The sequence below is a fragment of the Hevea brasiliensis genome, chromosome 13 (genome assembly GCF_030052815.1).
Source record: "Hevea brasiliensis isolate MT/VB/25A 57/8 chromosome 13, ASM3005281v1, whole genome shotgun sequence".
Classification (NCBI taxonomy): domain Eukaryota; kingdom Viridiplantae; phylum Streptophyta; class Magnoliopsida; order Malpighiales; family Euphorbiaceae; genus Hevea; species Hevea brasiliensis.
In genome coordinates this window covers 82,912,355-82,932,865 of record NC_079505.1, presented here as the reverse complement: position 1 = coordinate 82,932,865, position 20,511 = coordinate 82,912,355, and the positions used below count along the sequence as shown (strand labels likewise).

The 20,511-nt window shown below is 36.0% G+C and overlaps 2 protein-coding genes across 5 annotated transcripts; both read left to right on the top strand.

The window, feature by feature from the left end:
• The first annotated feature begins 3,881 nt into the window (after window positions 1–3,881).
• LOC110652143 (protein POOR HOMOLOGOUS SYNAPSIS 1) lies at window positions 3,882–9,363 on the top strand. 4 transcript variants are annotated; one of them, XR_009142632.1, is made up of 7 exons: window positions 3,882–4,286; window positions 5,390–5,506; window positions 5,815–5,882; window positions 6,542–6,738; window positions 6,874–6,913; window positions 7,609–7,763; window positions 8,985–9,363. XR_009142632.1 is itself a non-coding variant. In XM_021807666.2 (6 exons), the coding sequence occupies exons 1-6, from the start codon at window positions 4,017–4,019 to the stop codon at window positions 7,640–7,642; spliced, it is 726 nt and encodes a 241-aa protein (XP_021663358.1). In that variant the 5' UTR covers window positions 3,882–4,016; the 3' UTR covers window positions 7,643–7,908. The 4 variants fall into 4 exon arrangements, 2 of the variants coding, with proteins under 2 accessions (XP_021663358.1, XP_057988536.1); XM_021807666.2 differs by lacking the exon at window positions 8,985–9,363 and having other exon boundaries at window positions 7,609–7,908; XR_009142633.1 differs by lacking the exon at window positions 6,874–6,913 and having other exon boundaries at window positions 3,883–4,286.
• Window positions 9,364–17,474: 8,111 nt separating this feature from the next.
• Window positions 17,475–19,840, top strand: LOC110656096 (protein LATERAL ORGAN BOUNDARIES). Its single transcript, XM_021812670.2, has 2 exons — window positions 17,475–17,779; window positions 18,805–19,840. Exon 2 carries the CDS (start codon window positions 18,811–18,813, stop codon window positions 19,366–19,368), a length of 558 nt encoding a protein of 185 aa, XP_021668362.1. The 5' UTR covers window positions 17,475–17,779; window positions 18,805–18,810; the 3' UTR covers window positions 19,369–19,840.
• The last annotated feature ends 671 nt before the right edge of the window (window positions 19,841–20,511 follow it).

Below are 20,511 nucleotides of genomic sequence, written 5' to 3'. Positions count from 1 at the left end.
ATGAAAAAGAAGAAAAAAGCAAAAGTGAGCAAGATGAGGGAGAAAAACCATACATCCCACCTGAACCTTACAAGCCCACCCTTCCCTACCCTCAAAGATTCATCAAGCATAAGCTAGACAAACAATTTGACAAATTCCTTGAAGTGCTAAAGAAGTTGTATATCAATGTGCCATTCACTGAGGCACTATCCCAAATGCCAAGTTATGCCAAGTTTTTGAAGGAGATTCTTTCCAAAAAGAGAAGATTAGAAGATTATGACACCATCAACTTGGGAGAGCAATGCAGTGCTATAATTCAGAAGAAGTTACCTCCCAAACTCAAAGATCCGGGTGTGTTTTCCATTCCTTGTCATATTGGTGATAATTGTGTGGCAAATGCCTTATGTGACCTTGGAGCTAGTGTCAGCCTAATGCCTCTTTCAATATATGAGAAGTTGAATATGGGAGAGTTGAAGCCCACAAATATGTATCTTTCATTGGCTGACCGTTCAATTAAGTATCCAGAAGGCATTCTAGAAAATGTGCCTATCAAGGTTGGGAAATTCTACATTCCGGTGGACTTTGTCATTCTAGATATGGAAGAAGACACAAAAGTTCCTATCTTATTGGGAAGACCCTTTTTGGCAACAGCTGGTGCATTAATTGATGTGAAGGGTGAAAAATTGACACTTAGAGTGGGAGATGATCAAATGATATTCAACATCAATCCTGCCATGAAAAGGAAACATGAAGAAGTTGAGTCTTGTTTGCGGGTAGACATTATCGATGAGATTGTTCAAGAGCATTTCAGAAAAAGCTATCCATAAGACCCACTTGAAAATTGCTTAGTCCATGGTGGGAGCATTGATGATGACAATCACAACATAGCTGCTTTTGCACAACACTTGGGGAGCTCTCCACCACATCCTGAAGCCACAATTTTTCAACTTGAAGAAGTGTAAAATTTGGAAATCAAACAACCATCATTAAAGGTAGAGGATGCCCCAAAGGTAGATCTTAAACCTCTTCCTTCCAACCTCAGGTATGCTTTTCTTGGACCCAATGGAACATATCCTGTTATAATTAATGCATCTTTGACTGATATTGAGAATGAAAAATTGTTGAGAGTTTTGAGAGAATATAGAAGAGTTTTGGGTTATGCAATTGATGATATAAAGGGAATTAGTCCAACAGTTTGTATGCATAGGATTTTCCTAGAGCCAAATAATAAACCTTCCATTGAACACCAAAAAAGATTGAATCCTACAATGAAGGATGTTGTGAAAAAGGAAATCCTAAAATTACTAGCCGCTGGAATTATTTACCCCATTTATGACAGTGAGTGGGTAAGTCCTGTGCATGTTGTACCAAAAAAAGGTGGGGTGACAGTTGTTAAAAATGAGAATAATGAGTTGATACCCACTAGAACTGTTACAGGTTGGAAAATGTGCATAGACTATAGGAAGTTGAATAATACTACAAGAAAAGACCATTTTCCCCTTCCTTTTATGGATCAAATGTTAGAAAGATTAGCCAAGCATTCATTCTTTTGTTACTTAGATGGATATTCTGGTTTCTTTCAAATTCCAATCCATCCTAATGACCAAGAAAAAACTATCTTTACCTGTCCCTATGGCACCTTTGCCTATCGAAGGATGCCATTCGGATTGTGTAATGCGCCTGGAACATTTCAAAGGTGCATGATGGCCATTTTTCCTGATTTTATTGAAGAAATTATGGAGGTCTTCATGGATGACTTTTCAGTATATGGCACTAATTTTGATTCATGCTTGACTAATTTGTCTAAAATCTTACAGAGATGTGCTGATAATGATTTGGTGTTGAATTGGGAGAAATGCCACTTTATGGTCCAAGAGGGAATCGTTTTAGGGCATTTAATCTCAAATAGGGGAATTGAAGTGGATAGAGCTAAAATAGAAATTATTGAAAAAATGCCCTCCAACCATCACAAAGGAGTGCGGAGTTTTCTTGGACATGCCGGGTTTTACCGGCGATTTATTCAGGATTTTTCTAAACTTGCTAAACCCTTAACAAATCTTTTGAATCATGATGTTAAATTTGATTTTAATCAAGATTGTATGGTTGCTTTTTGCAGGTTGAAGACGGCATTGACAACGGCTCCTATCATGCAACCCCCGGATTGGACTTTGCCATTCGAAATCATGTATGATGCAAGCGAGTTTGCTGTTGGAGCTGTCCTTGGCCAGCGAAAAGATAGAAAACCTAATACAATCAAGAAAAGACCAAATACGTCCTAAGTCGTGCCGAAAATCCGGCAGAGTCTCCCCTATACCTAGGACATACCCAACCTGCAAAATGGCTCAAAACACACTTCTATATTCACAATCCATATATCCACAACTCAATCACATCACACAGCCCCTCCTGGGCCCATCAAATCAGTCATCCATCACAATATGTAAAATTTCAATTTAGTCCTTATAATTGATCAATTTTGCAAAACTACCCAAACAAGCTCTAAAAATTCTAAGACTTTGCCCCGCTGTCCTTAGCAATATTACTAGGCTATTGCAAAAAGAATCATAATTTTCTGAGCTACCACGAATATTTTATGAATTTTTAATCCTATTTAAGCACTAGAAAATTACGAAATAGCACGGTTTGGGTTTACCTTTGCCGATTCCGACTTCGGGAAAGCGCTCGGGACGTCTGACAATGGGGGGTAGCCAAAACCTCGGTCCAATTCGGAGACTTTTTCCGAACGGGTGCATGCCGGAAATTCACGCACCGCAACTGTCGAATTTCCGCGAATTGAAGATACCTACACGAAGCCCACGACACGGGGGTTAGTACATAAAATTTTTAGAATTTTCTAAGCTCATTTAATGCTCGAAAAGACACTGCGAAGTTCCGTGGGACCCACCGAAAAACGGTGTCAGAAAAATTCGAAATTTATGTCGCCGCGAAGCTCTCGACGAGTGGAGCGCTTTGGTACTCTCGGTTTTCTCGTGGGATTCACGGTTTGCGAGAAATCTAGCCCGAAAATCAAAATGGGCTAAAACTTCCCAGGCAAAAATTGGACAAATCGCTCGATGGATTTCGGTGTTCTTGGTGTCTATGGAAAGCTCTCGACGAGTAGATGAGTTTAGACACAAGACCCGGTCCTATTAGTGGCCGGATCGACCGGATTTTGGCCGGGAAGGTGAACGATAAGCGCGTCATCGCGCGTCGCTCGAGTTATTTTCGGCGTTCCAGCGCGGCCGTGGGGAGGGAGGCGGCCGCGAGGTGGGGAGGTGGCGTCGCGGCAAGGGGAGGAAGGAGGAGAGAGAAAAGAGAGAGAGAAGGGGAGGAGGCCGGACGCGCGCGGGAGGAAGAAAGAAGAAAAAGAAAAGGCCGATCCGATTCGACCGGTCCGATTCGGGCCAGTTCGATACGGCCGGTTCGATTCAGGATACAAAATTTTTGAATTTTTTACTCTGCCTCGAGACCGAAAACGAGGTTCAAAAATTCCGAAAAAATTTCAGAAAACTCAAAAAAATTCATAAATTCCAAATATATTTTTAGTTTTTCCACGTGGTCTTTAAATTAAAATTTAAAAATCATCAAAGTTTATATTTTCTGAAAATCGAATCCGATTTTTAAAATCCGAAAAAAAATATCAAATAATTTCTTAAAATTTAAATAAAATTAAAACATTTTACCCAAAAATAATATATTTAAAAATTAGGGGTGTTACACATCAATAACAATAGTGAAAAATAAGTTTAAATTCCTTTGCTTCACCTATAATTTATTACTTCACATTTTTCCTCATTTTTCATGCAATATAAGAAGTAATCGAGTGTAATTTGTATGAATATATTCTTTAAAAAATTTATAAAAATAATAAATAAATAAATATAGCTCATGGCCATTCCTATATTTCAGTGCTAGACTGCTGGCAGCAGTAGTGTAGTACTACTTTTCACCGAGGCCAAGCCCCCAAACACAGAGAGATAAACGAGAACACCATGCGGAAGTGACAAGCCGGGAGAGGAGAAGGAAACGAGACTCAAATGGCGGGAAGTGAGCAGCCTCAAAACCCAAACGAAGCAGCTCCTGAACCCATGAATAAAGGCCTGTGGCAGATTCACTACTCTTGCTTCTTCAGCTTTCCTTTTTTCCCCTCAACTTGTCACATCCTTAAGCCTCTTACTTCCAGTTGCATCAACAGAAACCCTTGTGGCAGATGGGTCTCTTATTCTTCAATGGCCTTTCTGCATCTCATAAGTGATTACCGCGTTCGTGGGGTCGTCCTTATTGTCTCATTTCACGGGATAGTCTATGTGGGTATTTCTTATTTTGGCGGGCCTCTGTTATTTCATTGCATTTTCTTTTTAGATGTTGAAAATGCTAATTTGAAAATTGCAATTCTGATTACGACTAGTTTCGTGAGTGATGTTTCAAGGTTGGTGGAATTTGTGAACTATGCGTGTGCCATTATTGTGAAAAGAAAATCAAGGCATGGTATAGTTTGCTTTCTATAAGGGATACCTTGATATTCCTTCTTTCTTCCTTTCTTTCTTTTCAATCTGCTTCTGGGAATGCTACTCAAAACTTTTCCTGATTACATTTCCAGGTTTTCCCAATCTTAATTGTTTCTAAAGGGACAAGAAAGCTAATTAGTCAATGAGATTTTGTGTGTTCCTTTGGTTTATTTTATGTTCATGTTTGAGTGCTTTGGTATTTGCTCTTGGTTTCTATTGCTTCACACTCTGAATAATTGAGAAACTTATGGCATCGTTGTGTCTCTTTTCCCCATTTTTGCTCGTGGATTGATTTTACACTATGAAATTCATGTTTTTTAGAAGATATCCCATGCTCCTCATTGGTATTTTTTACGTTAGCGCTTTAAATATTTGCACATAATCATTTGAATTAGTTAGTTTTCATAATCTCCTATTAGTTTAGGTGTGAAAGCATTCCATCTTTGATAAATGACTTGGTTTAAGATTGAAGTTGAAATGTGCAACATGGCTCAATCTAAAGTGGTCATTCCAGGTTATGAATTTGGGGAAGTAGGCTGAAATGAAATATATATATTTTTTAATTATTTGTTTTATTTTCTGCGTCAGATGTGTTCGTTGGGCAAGTATTGCTGGTATGGGAGTCAGGCCATTTAATTGCTAGCCATGAGCTTGCTGTCTTTATAATTATTTGGATTAGAAGGCCTAAGAGCCAATTGCTAATTGGGAGTATGGTCCTTTCTGTAAGATCTTAAAAAGTTTCTGAGGTTATGACGAATCCTTAGATATGACAAAGAAATCCTTCACTTTGTTACTATAATGGCAATTTTTGGCACAAAGCTTGATTTACTTTATCTTGATTGTGGTGGAGAAGTTATTGGAAATCTACTGATCAGCTTGGTTGTTTTATGAATGTCTGACAGGAAGAACACCAGATTTCCAATCTGGTTTTCTCTTGGCCTCAGGTTTCATGTCTGGAGGAACGCCCAGTTAGAGGTAGCATAGTTGTATTTTCAAGTTACAGAGATAGCTTAGGGCAGGCAAGCTTCTCAACTGCAATTCAGATTACTTGTGAAGCTAGTTTGATGCATCACTGAATTCTTGGTTTTAAGACTAAACTTTCCACTTTTCCATAAGTTTATATAGAACACTTCCATATGCACACTATTATTCCCATGTATACATTCAAAGAACAATGAATAGATAATCGTCTGTTCTCTAGTTTTTTGCCATAAGGTGCTCTAACTGCATGAACTGCATCATCCATTAGTGCAACTGGATAAGAAAAGATACTTAAGTTGTAGTTTTTATTTTGCATTTATGTTGAGCATTTATTTTTATTTTGCAGGTTCAAAAGTTTGCCATGTACTTTTCATCATCTTCTGACTCACAAACATTCATAAACTCTTTAAAGGTGTGAGTACATTTACTCATGTTCTACCTAAGTTTCTTAGGGACTGTAATATCTCTGATTTAACTGCATCAATCCACATAGATTTAGTTGATGATCTTATATATGGAGAATAGGGATATAAAGGAGGAGTTATCCTCTGTGCTTGTAAATATTTTCTTTAAGATGATGAAGTGTTTATTCCATACAAGTACTTAGTAAAATGGGAGGCTATTGCTCTTGCACTCCCATAGTAGGGTTAGGAATTAAAAATCTTGTACTTTTGGGTAAAGCTTTTAGGACGTTGTTATGGAAATTCTTCATACCAATATAGTTTAGTTTTCCATAATGGTATTACAAAGTCGTGGCAATTTGTATCTAAAGATATCCATGCATGAAATTTTTGCATGCTTTGTGATGTCTTTTATTTGTTTCCACCCCAGGAAGGCTTGAAGGATGTCAGAAATATTGGACTTACAAATAGCAAATTTGGATTAGAAATGACATATTATTCTTCATCTGAGCATATCTTTATGAAGGCCACTCATGAGGGGTGATGAATTATTCATGTCTTTTATGCATGATCATTTATTCTTTTACTATGTCTATAAGATGATCTAAAATCACAAAAGATAACACATTGGAAGATTGTAACTGATGCTTGAAAAAAAAATGAACTTTGCAGACCTGTTGAGATATTGAGCAATGTGAATCCTAATGGGAATTATGAACCTATAGCACAGCTCATATCAGGTCATGAAAGCATAAAACATATATGTTCCAAGGAACCAATGCTTGCTCATGGCTTGGATGCCACTTGTGCTTCCTTACCTCCAAGCTTCATAGCTCTTCTCTTTGACTCTTGCCCCCAGGCAGAAGAAGGTATGCTGATTATGTGGTTGTGAACATGACAACTCTTGGTTCGCCATATAATACATATACCATTTATAGATTCTTGCCTCAATATTGGCAACCTATATTTGTCTTATTGAATGTGTAAATGTGAAAATGCTGCAGAACCACTAAAACAACCTGATTCATTTTATCTGAACACCCAGTAAGTGCTATTTTCTCCTCTCTGTAATATGTTTGCACTGATGGTTAACCTGTTGTTATGTATCCATTTTATTACTGTCATTTGGAAATCTCTCGAAGGGGATACTTCTAGAATGGCTTTCCTTTAAACTGCTAACATTATTTTTTAGCATCTTTCTGCTAATTATGTCATTTTAGTTTTCCAACAAATATTTGCTGTTGTTTGTGTCTTTTATGTTTCTTTGGTCGTATGACAGATTCTTCTTTCAACGGTTAGTGAACTTCTTCTGGTTTCTGATTTTAAACTTAAGCTCATACTTTTTTGCATCATTTTTTATTTAATTTCTGAGTAGTTCTTTAATTACAAATTTGATACCTGTTTATGGTTTTGGGAATCTTGTAACATGCAATGGTTAGGAATCAATTCCTGCTATCCTTTTTGTTAGTAAATGATATGCAGTGATCTCATTCTTCGCTTGGGTGGACTGATATTTATGGGCTTTCTAATTTGTGGTCCATTATAAGAGAACTCATTCTCATTTGGAGCAAGTGTACAGAAATGCCACAGTTAATTTTCAATGACCTTGTTTATGGTGAAAATTACTCGTGTAAACCAATCCAAAACTCCGTCACTAGAAGCCAATGAAGTGTGGGTTAGATGTCAATCTCTTACCTTGCAATTCTGAATTCTGTTCCTGCATTTCTTGTTATCACCAGATATGTTGAGGAAACTAGAGATGGTCATTGGTGAACTGGGAGGAGACTTGGCACTGTGATGACCAATGGTTTTGCAGCAACAGCGGAAGTTAAACTCTTATCATCTCTCATCCTTGAGCCTGCCACTTAATGTATGAACACCAGTTTTTCCTTAGGTATGGTATGTGACTTGCCTTGCTGAAACACTAAACAACAGTGTTACAGCAATATGAATGGAATACAATTTCTGATTTCCATTTTATCAAAAAATGCAATGTTACAGGTGCAGCAATCTTAATAAAATACAGTTTCTCATTTCTATTTGATCGTGCAATGCAATTCTTGGATGTTAATTTAATTCATAATCAGTATCTGACTTTGTTATTCTTAGATGTAAAGAAATCATCTGATGGATTGATTTTTTTTTTTTTTTTGGAGAATAATCTGATGGATTTTCATGGCCTAGAGAATTAGAACTCTAGGCGTTTTAAGTGGGCAGCTTTTAGGGCTGACTTCTCATGTACAATCCAATTAGTAAAATCATCCCTACTTTCAGAATCAAAGCCAAAATGGTGATGTGGTTCATGAAATATTGCTTATTCTTCTTTTTCATCACAGCTCTAAATCATGAAAAGGCCCTACGCTGTTGCTAATGCTTAATATAGTGGTGGAGCTCCTTTTTCAATAAGAATCAGAATCTTGTTAGTAGAAACACCGAATATTGAGAGCCTAAATTTGTACCTCATCAACGTTATTAGAAATCTGTGGCTGCCAATTGGCGCGGTGGGAGCGCTTTTGAACCTCTCAATTAAGAGACCAAATTGCAAGGTTGAAGTTGAAAGCCCCAAAAAAACTAACCAAAACATGCTTTAGCCCAGTGAAGAGTGAACTTACTCAAGCTCATCCAAACTAGGGACCGGTTGAATCAATTTGTTGATTTCCCCCTTTTTTTTGTGCATGATGGATTTGATGATATCCAATGAGTGCTCCACCATATAATCTAATCTATCAAGATGCAATGATGATGATATAATTATTGGGCTATCAGTAAAATTATGTTCAGAGAAGTGGCTACAAAAATCATTTTATTTTCTTGTCTTGCTGCAAAATTTTGTTTATAGAATAATTGCTAGCTGCAAAATCATGAGGGAATTGTATTTTTTTTTTAAAAAAAAAAATCATATGGTTTGTGACTATAATTAATAATATGGTCATCTATTAACAAATACCAAAGCATGATATATATATATATGCATGCACTTACAGCACATGGCTTGTCGTTTTTTGAGTTTTGGTGAAGAGAGATCTAAATCTAATGATTAGGGGCATTGTAACCTACAATTATCTTTTTTAGTACATAATCATTTAAATTATCATCTTACTGTTTTGTTGATCAGAACCTCTCATATGCTGCAATCTGACCCACATGGAACAATTGTAGAGGAAGCCTGCAGGCGTGCAAAAATATCAGCCTCACAAGCAAAAGAAGATGAATATGCAGAAGAGAAGAGGAAGTAGATGAGATGTACACAATTGTAAAATAACAAAAAAAAAGAAAAAGGTGCTCGTTAAGAGATATTTTAGTAAATGGCTGAATGAAACCAGAGACTGCAGTGCAGAGTGTAGAGGCAGTAGGACATGCCCATAGCTGCTTTTCTTGGTCTAAATCCCAAACCAGAATAAGACAATATTATACTGAAAGAAGGGGGATTGCTGTTTACATGTTAAACTGTCTTCTTGCAAAATTAAATAAATTTTAATCATTAGTTTGCTAGATCATAATCTCCCAAGGAGATGCATCCATTAATTCCTCTCCCCAGTTTAAATCTAGCTTTGTAAGTTTATCATATGCATATTTTCCATTTTTTACACTTATCATATCATTTTGAATGTGTACCAATCTAATCTTGCACGTGCAACTGGAGTTTCCTTATGTAATTTTCTTTTATATTTAACTAAAACCAAAAAAAAAATGAATTTTTTTAATTATATATGAAAGAAATGATTAATTAAATGAGAAAATATATAGTTTTCCCAATGGAATTAATTATTATATATAATAGTAAATTAACATAATGTGTGCACTTGCATAATGTGATTTTTCTTTTCCTTTCTCATGATTTGGCCTACACAAACACAAACACACGGACACATGGACGTGGGGACTGAAACTACTTATCTTGGGGGAAGGAGAGGTAGGGGTATAGAGAGGACAGGGACCAGCAAAACAATGGTCGGGGAACTGAGTCTGAAAGGGACCAACAACTACATACATCTATCCTTCTCATTACCCCACTTACTGGGACTCTTTCCTATTATATATTCTTTCCACCTATGCTTTAGCTGCCCTTTCTTTGTTCTATTCTATATTGTTATTAATTATTATGTACCAATGCATAATTCCTCACTAATTGTATGATTAATAATTTTGTTAATTTATTTCCTGTCATAATTCTCTGTACTTAAACTTTCTTAATTATCCATATCCCCAAACGCAACACTATTAAACGAGAATCTGTTTTCTTTACTTGATTAGTTTTTTCCTCACTTCACTGCTAGTTTCTTGAGCGTCTTCTTTTCTATAGCCTAAGAATCTTGGTTTACAAAAAAAATTAGCATAATAATTGGATTAAATATGATAATTTCCTTGTTAGGCACGATAAATGCTTCATCTAAGTCAGCAAGCATTAATGTTTCTTCTTCTAGCAAGGCATTAACGATAATTAGCATTAAATATAATTAATGTTCCTTCTCATCAAAAACAACTTATAAAAGGAGGAAAAATTGCTACTTTTCTACTTATTTTATATCATCTTTATGTTTATTTAACTTTACTGATCAATAAATTTTTAATGCAAAAAAAGCTCTAATAATAAATAAATATGACTTACAATTCAATTCTAAATATGAAAATTGTTAAAAAAAAAATCAATTAAACTAAAATTTTGTAAACTTTTAGTTTCTTAACAGGTATTTGTCACAATTATTTAATTGGAAAAGTTATATTTTTATTGAACTTCAAATTGCAAATATATAGAGTTACAGCAGAACTGAAAATAGCTAAAAATACTGCTATCATAGCCAAAAAAATCGTGACCTCTACTGCCACTTATTTGCTTAACAGAAATATAAAATATCTTGCTGAAAAACAGCTAAAGACTAGGACAAACTAAAGACCGGGACCACTGCAGAACAGGTCATGATCCACTTGTCAACATTCTCCTCCTGGATCAGGAACTGCATACTCCCAGCTTCTTCCTGAGAAATTCAAATCTGCTAACATGAAGTGACTTTGTAAATATGTCTGCGATCTGATTTTCTGTTTTGCAGTACACTAACATCACTTCACCATTCTTCTGGACTTCTCTTAAGTAATAAAACTTAATATTGAAATGCTTAGTCCTTCCATGGAACACTGGATTTTGAGATATAGCTATGGCAGCTTGATTATCAACAAATATCACAGTGCTGTCATCTTGTTTCAGCTGTAAATCCACCATAATCTTCCTGAGCCATAGTGTTTGATTAGCAGCAGCTGTTGCTGCTACAAATTCTGCTTCAGCTGTTGACTGTGCCACTATTTCTTGTTTCTTTGAGCACCATGAAAAACACCCTGATCCAAAAGTAAAACAATAACCAGAAGTGCTTTTCATATCATCAAAGGACTCGCCAATCACCGCCGAATATCCATGAAGCTTGAAATTCTGACTTTTGCTGAACTTGATGCCATAGGTTTGAGCTCCTTTGAGATATCTAACAACACGTTTGGCTGCCATCATGTGCAATTTGCTAGCACAATTTAGAAACTTGGATAAGACACTTACAAGATACAAGATGTTAGGTCTTGTTGCTGTAAGATACATTAAGTATCCAATTAGGCTTCTATACACTCCTTCATCAACTCGTTCAGCTCCATCTTCTTTCTGCAACTTCTTCTTTTGATTCATCGGAGTGCTCACACTCTTGCATTCATCCATTTTGAATCTTTTCAGAATTTCCTTCAAGTACTTCTTTTGGCATATAAAAACTTCATTCTGAGCTTGCTTGATCTCCATACCAAGAAAGTAATTCATTTCTTCAAGATCTGTCATGTCAAAGACCTTCATCATCTCCTTCTTGAATTCTTCAATCTTTACAACATTATTTCCTGTGACGAGTAAATCATCTACATAAAGAGAGATAATCACAATGTTAGAGCCAGCTTTATTGACATACAGAGTTGATTCACTTAAGCTTTTTTCAAAGCCTAGCTTCAGCAAATGATCATCTATCCTGCTGTACCAAGCTCTTGGAGCTTGTTTTAGCCCACAAAGAGCTTTCTTTAATAAGCAAACCTTCTCTTCATGTCCTGGCACACTGAAACCTTCTGGCTGCTCAACAAAAATTTCTTCCTGCAATGAACCATTCAAGAAGGCCGATTTCACATCCAGCTGAAAAATCTTCCATCCTTGTTGTGCTGCCAATGCCAACAACATTCTAATTATGTCCAACCTTGCTACTGGAGCAAAGGTTTCGGAGAAATCCACTCCCCACACTTGTGCGTAGCCTTTCACTACTAACCTCGCTTTGTGTTTGTTCACTGAGCCGTCAGGATTGAGCTTTGTCCTGAAAACCCATTTCACTCCAATTATTTTTCTGTCTTGAGGTCTTTCTACTAGCTCCCATGTCTGATTCTTTTCAATCATGGCCAGCTCTTTCTTCATTGCCTCTATCCAATTTTGGTCTGTTTTCGCTTCCTCATATCCAGCTGGTTCAAAAACAGCAACATTGCATCTTTGATAAATATCTGAGAGTGTCCTCGTTCCCCTGACAAGTTGATCATCTACAGATTCATCAGGAACAAGAGACACAATCTGCTTTTTGGTATGAGACTCCTCATTTCAGTCCCACTGTTCATGTTCAAGAAATTGAACATCTCTGCTGGTTATAATCTTCCCTGTCTGAGGTTGAAAAATTCTGTAGGCTTTCGAAACTGAACTATAACCAACAAAAATTCCTTGCTCATCCTTCTCATCAAGTTTGTCTCTCTTCACCTGTGGAACATGTGAAAAACATAAACAACCAAAAATTTTAAGATTGTTTAGGTTAGGTTTGACACCATGCCAAGCTTCAAATGGAGTCTTCTTTCCCACTGCTCTTGTAGGCAGCCTATTCAACAAGAAAACGGCAGTATTTGCTGCTTCTGCCCAAAACCTTTTTTGAAGATTCTTCTCATGTAACAAGCACCTAGTCATCTCCATAATGGTTCTGTTCTTCCTCTCACTAACCCCATTTTGCTGTGGAGAGTAAGGGACAGTGAGCTGGTGCTCAATTCCAGCCTCTTCGCAAAATAAATTAAATCTTTCTGATGTATATTCAGTGCCATTATCCGATTTAATGACCTGAATCCTGCAGCCACTTTGGTTTTCAATCTAGTTTTTGAACTTCATGAAAATTCCAGCAACTTCCGATTTAAACTTCATAAAGTATATCCAGCACATTCTTGTTAAATCATCAATAAAAACTATATAATACCTGCTGCCATTTAGTGAAGGAGTTGACTGCGGACCACATAGATCAGTATGGATTAGCTGCAATTTCTCTGTAGCTCTCCATGTAGACGTTCTGAATGGAAGTCTAATTTGCTTCCCAAGCATACAAGCCTTGCAGCTTGTGAGATGCTCCTCCAGGTTTGGTAGACCTCTTACAAGATTATTTCTTTGCATGAACAGCAAAGCTTGATGATGAAAATGCCCCATCCGTTTGTGCCAAGTGTCTGTGGAAGTGAGTTGACATGAAAATGCCACTTGCTCCTCCTCCAAAGGATTCAGAGAAAAACTTCTTTGCCGCATCTTAATTCTGAATAATTCTTAACCGCTTGGATCAAAGATCAAACACATTTTATCTTCAAACAAAAGTTTGAATCCTTTCTCCAGTAACTGTCCCACACTCAGCAAATTCTGATCAATTTCAGGAACATACAAAACTTCAGAGATTATTTTTATACCTGAAAGACTTTCAATGGCTACCGTCCCCTCTCCTTCTACTGTGATGTATTCTCCATTTCCAATTCTGACCCTTGAACTTGCAGATTTGTCGAGCTCTCTGAATAGCTCCTCATTATTGGTCATATGGTTTGTACAACCACTATCAACAAGCCAGTTTTTGCTTGATATCTTTGACGTGAAACATGAAGCAACAAAGAGTTGTTCTGGCTCTTGTTGAGTTGCAACTTGAGCCTCACCCTGCTGCTGTGTCTCCTTCTCTTTGCAAATTATCTCTGCATGCCCAAGTTTCTTGCATTTTCTACATCTCATGTCAGGTTTTCTCCAACACTTGTAGTGAGGATGATTCTTTCTGCCACAATATTGACAAGGAGAATATTTTCCTCCTTCGCTGCTAGTGTTGGAGTTGCTTTGAGAGTGCATTTTCCAGGCCGCCGCTCCTTTCTTTCCTTTCCACTTCTTGTTTTTGTCTCCAGAATTTTGCTGCCATTTGGCTTGCAAGGCTCCCTCAGTAGTTCCTTCTTGCCTCATTATTCTTCTTTGTTCCTGTGCTTGCAGTGCACTTACTAATTCTGCCAAACTGATCTTTGACAGATCTTTAGTGTTTTCCAAAGAAGCAATGGTTGCCTCATATCTTTCAGGCAAGGATACAAGTATTTTTTGAACAATTCTATTGTCAAGAAGTTCACTCCAAGTATCCTTACCTTATTTGCAATGCGATAGTCTTTCTACATACACCTTGAGTTTTCGATTCCTTCATATGTCGCATTTCAAATTCTCTAACCGATTCCGCACCTTCATTCCTCTAATTCTTTCATCTCCTTTATACTCATTCTTGAGAAAATCCCAGATAGCTTTGGCTGAGCCAAGCGACATGATCTTGCTGAAGATGGTAGGAGAAACTGCAGCAAAGAGACAATTCTTTGCTTTGGATTTTTTGGTCTTTTTCTCCTTGTGTGTTTTGATCTGAGCCATTGTTGGATTTCCTGGTAAAGGAGGTACCTCATAATCTTCCTCTACAGCTTCCCACAAATCACACGCATCCAAAAAAGCTTCCATTCTCACTTCCCACACTTGGTAGTCTTCTCCATCAAACACTGGTGGAGCCACTACTGAAAAAGAACTCTCACCTTCCATTTTCAAAGGTGTTTTACAGAAGCAGGATTGGTTAATGTTTTGGGTAAACACTCAGTCAAAAAACTCACAAGTCTCTCACAGGTCCCTTAAGAAAATAGGGCTCTGATACCAATGTTACAATTATTTAATTGGAAAAGTTATATTTTTATTGAACTTCAAATTGCAAATATATAGAGTTACAGTAGAATTGAAAATAGCTAAAAATACTGCTATCATAGCCAAAAAAATCGTGACATCTACTGCCACTTATTTGCTTAACAGAAATATAAAATATCTTGCTAAAAAACAGCTAAAGACTAGGACAAACTAAAGACCAGGACTACTGCAGAACAGGTCATGATCCACTTGTCAACAGTATTATTAGAATGTCAATTGCATCAAACAAGATAAGAAAATCTTTACAAATTAAATAGCTGAATAAATAACAATATAAAATCAAACACGTATATACCTTAAACAAAATAGTTTGATAAAGCACTTTGATATGCTGCTTTACCAAATTAATTACCACTATACTAAGAAACATGATAACCTAGTCCAGCAACAGCAGTGATAGATGGCATTATGGAGGAGGGGGACCTTAACCTTTGAATTTCTTCAAAATTATTCTCAATGGCATCATCCATGCATGTCACAATCATGTGGTCATGTCCATGGCTCTACAACTCTATATAGGGCCACTGTATTTAACCTGTTCATCTACACTTGGGAGAAGCATATATGTATATATATGTTTCATGAAGCACAGTTTTTTTTTTTTGCAGTGGTCTCTTTCCCAAGACATTCTACCTTGATGAGGGTCCTGCTGCTTATAGAATTATATACGCTTGAAATGATTGACATCAAAAAATTTTTTTTCTTAGTTGAAAGAATTTTAGTGACAATTCAGAATTCATTGGGTCGTAAATTTATTTTCCATAATTTTTTGGAGAATGAACTGTTTTATTTTTAAAAGGTGTCGATTTAATTCAATTAAGTAGGAGTAATATAAAGATTTTGAATAAATATTAATTAATTTACATGTTTTAACTATAGTATTACTTTCCTTTTGTAATTTAATTTTTTTTATTCATTCATATGGATTTGATTGAAATTCAAGCTCAAAATTTCACAATTTTAAAAATAACTTTAATACTATTAAATTTAAACTCATGGGTAACTCATGGGTATGCTCCGAAATAATCATATCTATGGCTTCATATATACAAGCTCAGAAGCTGCATAATTTTTACAATTAGAGACCTTGGCCGATGATTGGCAAAGGTTTGTACTCATAAGACATTAAAGATGTGGAGATGTTTCATCTCAAGAGGCAAATGGATGCTATATTGATAAGTTAATATAAAAAGTCAAAAAAAAAAAAATCAGTATGAAATACTTTGATAAATGCCAATCAATAGATCTCCCCAGAAATCAACTTGGAGTATTGTTACATATTAATTAATTTATTTATTTTTTCAGCATTAAATATCACATTAATCAATAAGTATTAGATATAGTGGCAAGACTTACTACAATTTCAATGAAAAAACTCATATTAGATTCTTTAAAAAAATATTATTAGAAGTAACAACTATAAACCCCAAAATGGTTAGTAAAATGGATATAAAAGATATTTGATGAACTCAAAAAAAAAAAAAAGTACCATACTAACCAATAGACTGATGCTTACATCATTAATTCTAAAGCTAATTAATTAATAACCTGTTGCATGTTCAGTACTGTTTTGCTGAGACAAGAATTCAGGATATATATAATTATTAGGATCGATGAACAATCACTGAATCAGATCAGTAGATTTGCTATAATTATTAAGATAAATTGCTGGAACTTTGGTTAACTGCAAGTGCTACAATTACTGAATGGTTTCAGTACCATTTCCAGGCACATTAGAATAAGTTTACACACGTATCTTCCTAATCAATTAGTCTCCTGATAATTGTAAATAGCTAAATAAAATATTATGAATATGGAGCTAATTAATCAAGAATACTTGTACGTTATTTAAGTAGGAAATTTTAGTTAAGGAAAAGAAAAAGGGGAGATAGCCCAATTAATTTTCATTTTCACCCAGGATACAGGATAAGAGATTAGGGCTATCCAAAATGACGTATAAATATATCATACATAAATATACTATTATTTATGGATGTGATATAGGGGGTGAAAAAAAAACAAGATTCTTTTACTTCAGGGTTATTAAAATCTAAAGTCAGCAATTTTATGATTATTCGTTTGATGAAATATTCAACATTGTGGTATTATTTTTTTATTTATTTAGCTTTCCTTTTCTCTCATTACTATATTCATAAAATCTTATGTATGTTTGCATTTTCTCAAGGTGGAATTGAGATTGTCTTATGTTAGCGATAATAACATGATAGTTCATGTCCACATAATTTGAACTGTTAAATTCAAATTAAAATTCACAATTTAAATTTTATGTTAGTATGGTTATAAATAAACTATCCCTCATAGTGTGAATTAAAATATAAATAAATTTTCAGTGAAATTGCAATAATTAACTTGGATCTTAATGTCAAATTGGCATGATGTATGATGTTATCATATATATAAAATGTGAAGGAATCCAAATTTGCCAGTTTTTTTTCCCCTCATCTTAGGAAAATAATAAGAATTTCCATATGGTGCATGAGAAGCAGAGATATGATGGAATGAAGAATGGGAGACATCCCCACATCCCTGATATTATTATTAGATGCATGGTCATAGTCATTCTTTATAGTGTACCTCCTATTTATTGCCTTTGTCTTTTGCCTCCATTTCTTCTCCATCCACTAAATGCTCTTTGCCTTCCTCCTCCCCTAGTGCCTTTTGTTACTGAATTGCAAGTCTCTTTCTCTCATTCTCTTTCTTCTCCAATTAGGGTTTCCTCTTTGAGGGTTCACCTGTCATAAATCTGTGAAGCTCTCCCTTTCATTGCCTAAGGCTACGTTATCTTGGGAAGGAACAAAGAACATCTAGCTCTTGAAAGAGAGCTCTTCAGGAAAAAAAAGAAAAGGCGCTTCTCTTTTTATTCATCTGATCAAAGAAACCTAGATCACAAACAGGTAAATATATGTAGCTTCTTTATTCCTTTACTATGCTAATAATTCTTTTCTGTTTTGTTGTTTTTGGGTAAGCTAAAGGCTAAGGACACTAGAGTACTCTGGGTTAAAGCCTCTGATTTAGGGCTTTGCTTTGTTCGTGTACAACAAAAAAAGATATCAATAAATATACACACACAATTATATGGTGAATTGCACTATTCAGATCCCATGTTCAATGACTAATTTCAGAAGGATATTTATCCCTTTTTAATCCCTCATGCAGCTTAATTCTTCTAATTTATGTGCATAATATGCGTGGAAAAAATATAAATTTATGTGAGAGTTGATGGATTATAGAAAAGACAAATCCTGAAACTAAATTAAAGAGAGACATGCAAAAGGCAGTGCTGGGTTGTGAGGGTAGAGTGTGAGAAATAAATTGTGTTTCAGAACTTAAATATAGGGAGGTAAAAAAAAAAAAGGAAGGGAAGAAAGAAAGATAAAGAAAGCAAGACAGAGAAAGAACAATTTAGGGTAGTTAACCTAGCGGCGAAAAACAAGAAAATGACAATTAATTCCTAGATTTCAGTAGGTATATGCATGTGTGTGTGTCTTAAATATTTGTATGTCTGTGTGCGTATATGCGAGAGAGAGAGAGAGAGAGAGAGAGAGAGAATTTAAGAGGGGATCGATGAAGTAGAGATCTTTCTCAAATTGGTACTCGAATTTTGAAAGCTTATGATGAAAAGCTTTTAGAAATCATGTAGGAATACTAAGCAGAATCATATTTTAGGAGTCTTGAAGGGTACTTAATACTGTAAGTGAGGGGTGGGAAAGAAACTGAATTGAGCAAGAAAAGAAACTAAAGGATCCGCACAAATATTCTTTAACACAGGCTAAGCATATAATAACATTCTTACTAAAAATCTGAAAATTGAGGTCAAGCAAGAAAAAACAAAAAAGGAAGAACTAGTCAAATAGTTTAAATTTGAGGAGAGCTCACAAAAAGATTGATGGGGTTCCTGCACAATACTCTCCTTGTTCAGAGAAAAATGGCATCATCCAGCTCTTACAATTCTCCCTGTGCTGCCTGCAAGTTCTTAAGGAGGAAATGCATGCCTGGTTGCATTTTTGCACCTTACTTCCCACCAGAGGAGCCTCAAAAATTTGCCAATGTCCACAAGATCTTTGGAGCTAGTAATGTGACCAAACTCCTGAATGAGCTTCTCCCACACCAGAGAGAGGATGCAGTGAACTCCCTTGCCTATGAAGCGGAGGCACGTGTAAGGGACCCAGTTTATGGGTGTGTTGGTTCTATCTCATTCCTCCAGAGGCAGGTTCAAAGGCTCCAGAAGGAACTTGATGCGGCCAATGCTGATCTGATCCGCTATGCCTGCAGTGAAATCCCAACCGCATTGCCTGCACCGCCAGGGACAAGTTCAATTCAGCAGATGGCTCCTCGGCACAGGCCTGGTGATCAGTTTAATAGAAGAATGGGTAATGAAGGAGGTTTCTATCAACCTTCTGGTATGCCTCTTTCTTATAATTTTCCTTGGAATGATAACCCATCTGGGGATATCAATGAAGGAGGAGGAGAAGGCAACATGTGAATCTAGAGAGAAACCCCTTGTAGGGTTTCTAGCTACCCCCAGCGCATGACCTGCTGGAACTCTCTCTTGGTATGGTATTATAAGGTTTCTAGCTTTGTAGCCTCACATGGACTCTTTAGCTAGAACACTTAATTATAATTTCATTGCGTGGTAGTTTTATTTTGGTCGGTTTGGTAATTATACAGATCCAACTAAAAACCCAACAGGTTTTAAGTATTTTTAGCATGGCATTTGGGACCTAAATAAGGCTGTATGGCTTGATTAATTAGTGTGTGACTGCTGAACCTTTAGTTGTCATTAGAGCAACACTAGGCATGTGCATGCGGAGAGTTGCTAATTCTGTGTCATTGTTTATGCTTCAGAATAAACATTATTTTAAGTTTTAAAGAGGATTCTCTAGCCTAAGTCTACATCTATTGTATAGTCCTCCTTTATACTATATTTATTCTTAATCTTACCTTTCTTTCTGCAATTTGTTCTTGAGGACCACTTTTTTCCATTCTCAAAATTTTTATTCAAGTACTTTTTTCGCCATACAATAATATTTCAAATTCAACTCCAAGTTACACCTAACTCTTCAAAGTTTTTCTTATAATTTTCATAGATCTCTATTTAATAGTTTTTCTACATATAAGATTTTCAAACACTTCATGAGCCTAAGTCAGGTTTATTTTTTTGAAACAATAGAGAAATGAAGCATCATCTCTCTCTCTCTCTCTCTCTCTCTCTCTCTCTCTTTATAATTTAATTTTAACTTAAGCGAGCTGGAGCTCTTTAGTTTTCAGATAATTAAAGAAAAGGGTATATGAATCTGTTGGCTTAAATTTGTACAGGCCCTTTTAAGCTTGTGATGAAAAACCAGCCTCTCACCTCTCATTTCTATAGTTGCAAAAAATATCCAAAACAGTAAGTCACAGTTTATTGCCCCTCATTGGATCCGATTCATAAAAAGTAGCTGTTCTTCCATGTAAGAGGTTTTCAGCTTTTGTTTCACCAAGCCCCTTCACCCATTTAATCATCCACAATATATGCTAGACAATACGGTGCCTTCTGCGCTCTCTCACTCATATTTTGTCCTCGAGCTTTAAGTTGCAACTTTTCTTTTTCTAGCTTGATCATTTTCCTCCATTATTTTTATATATG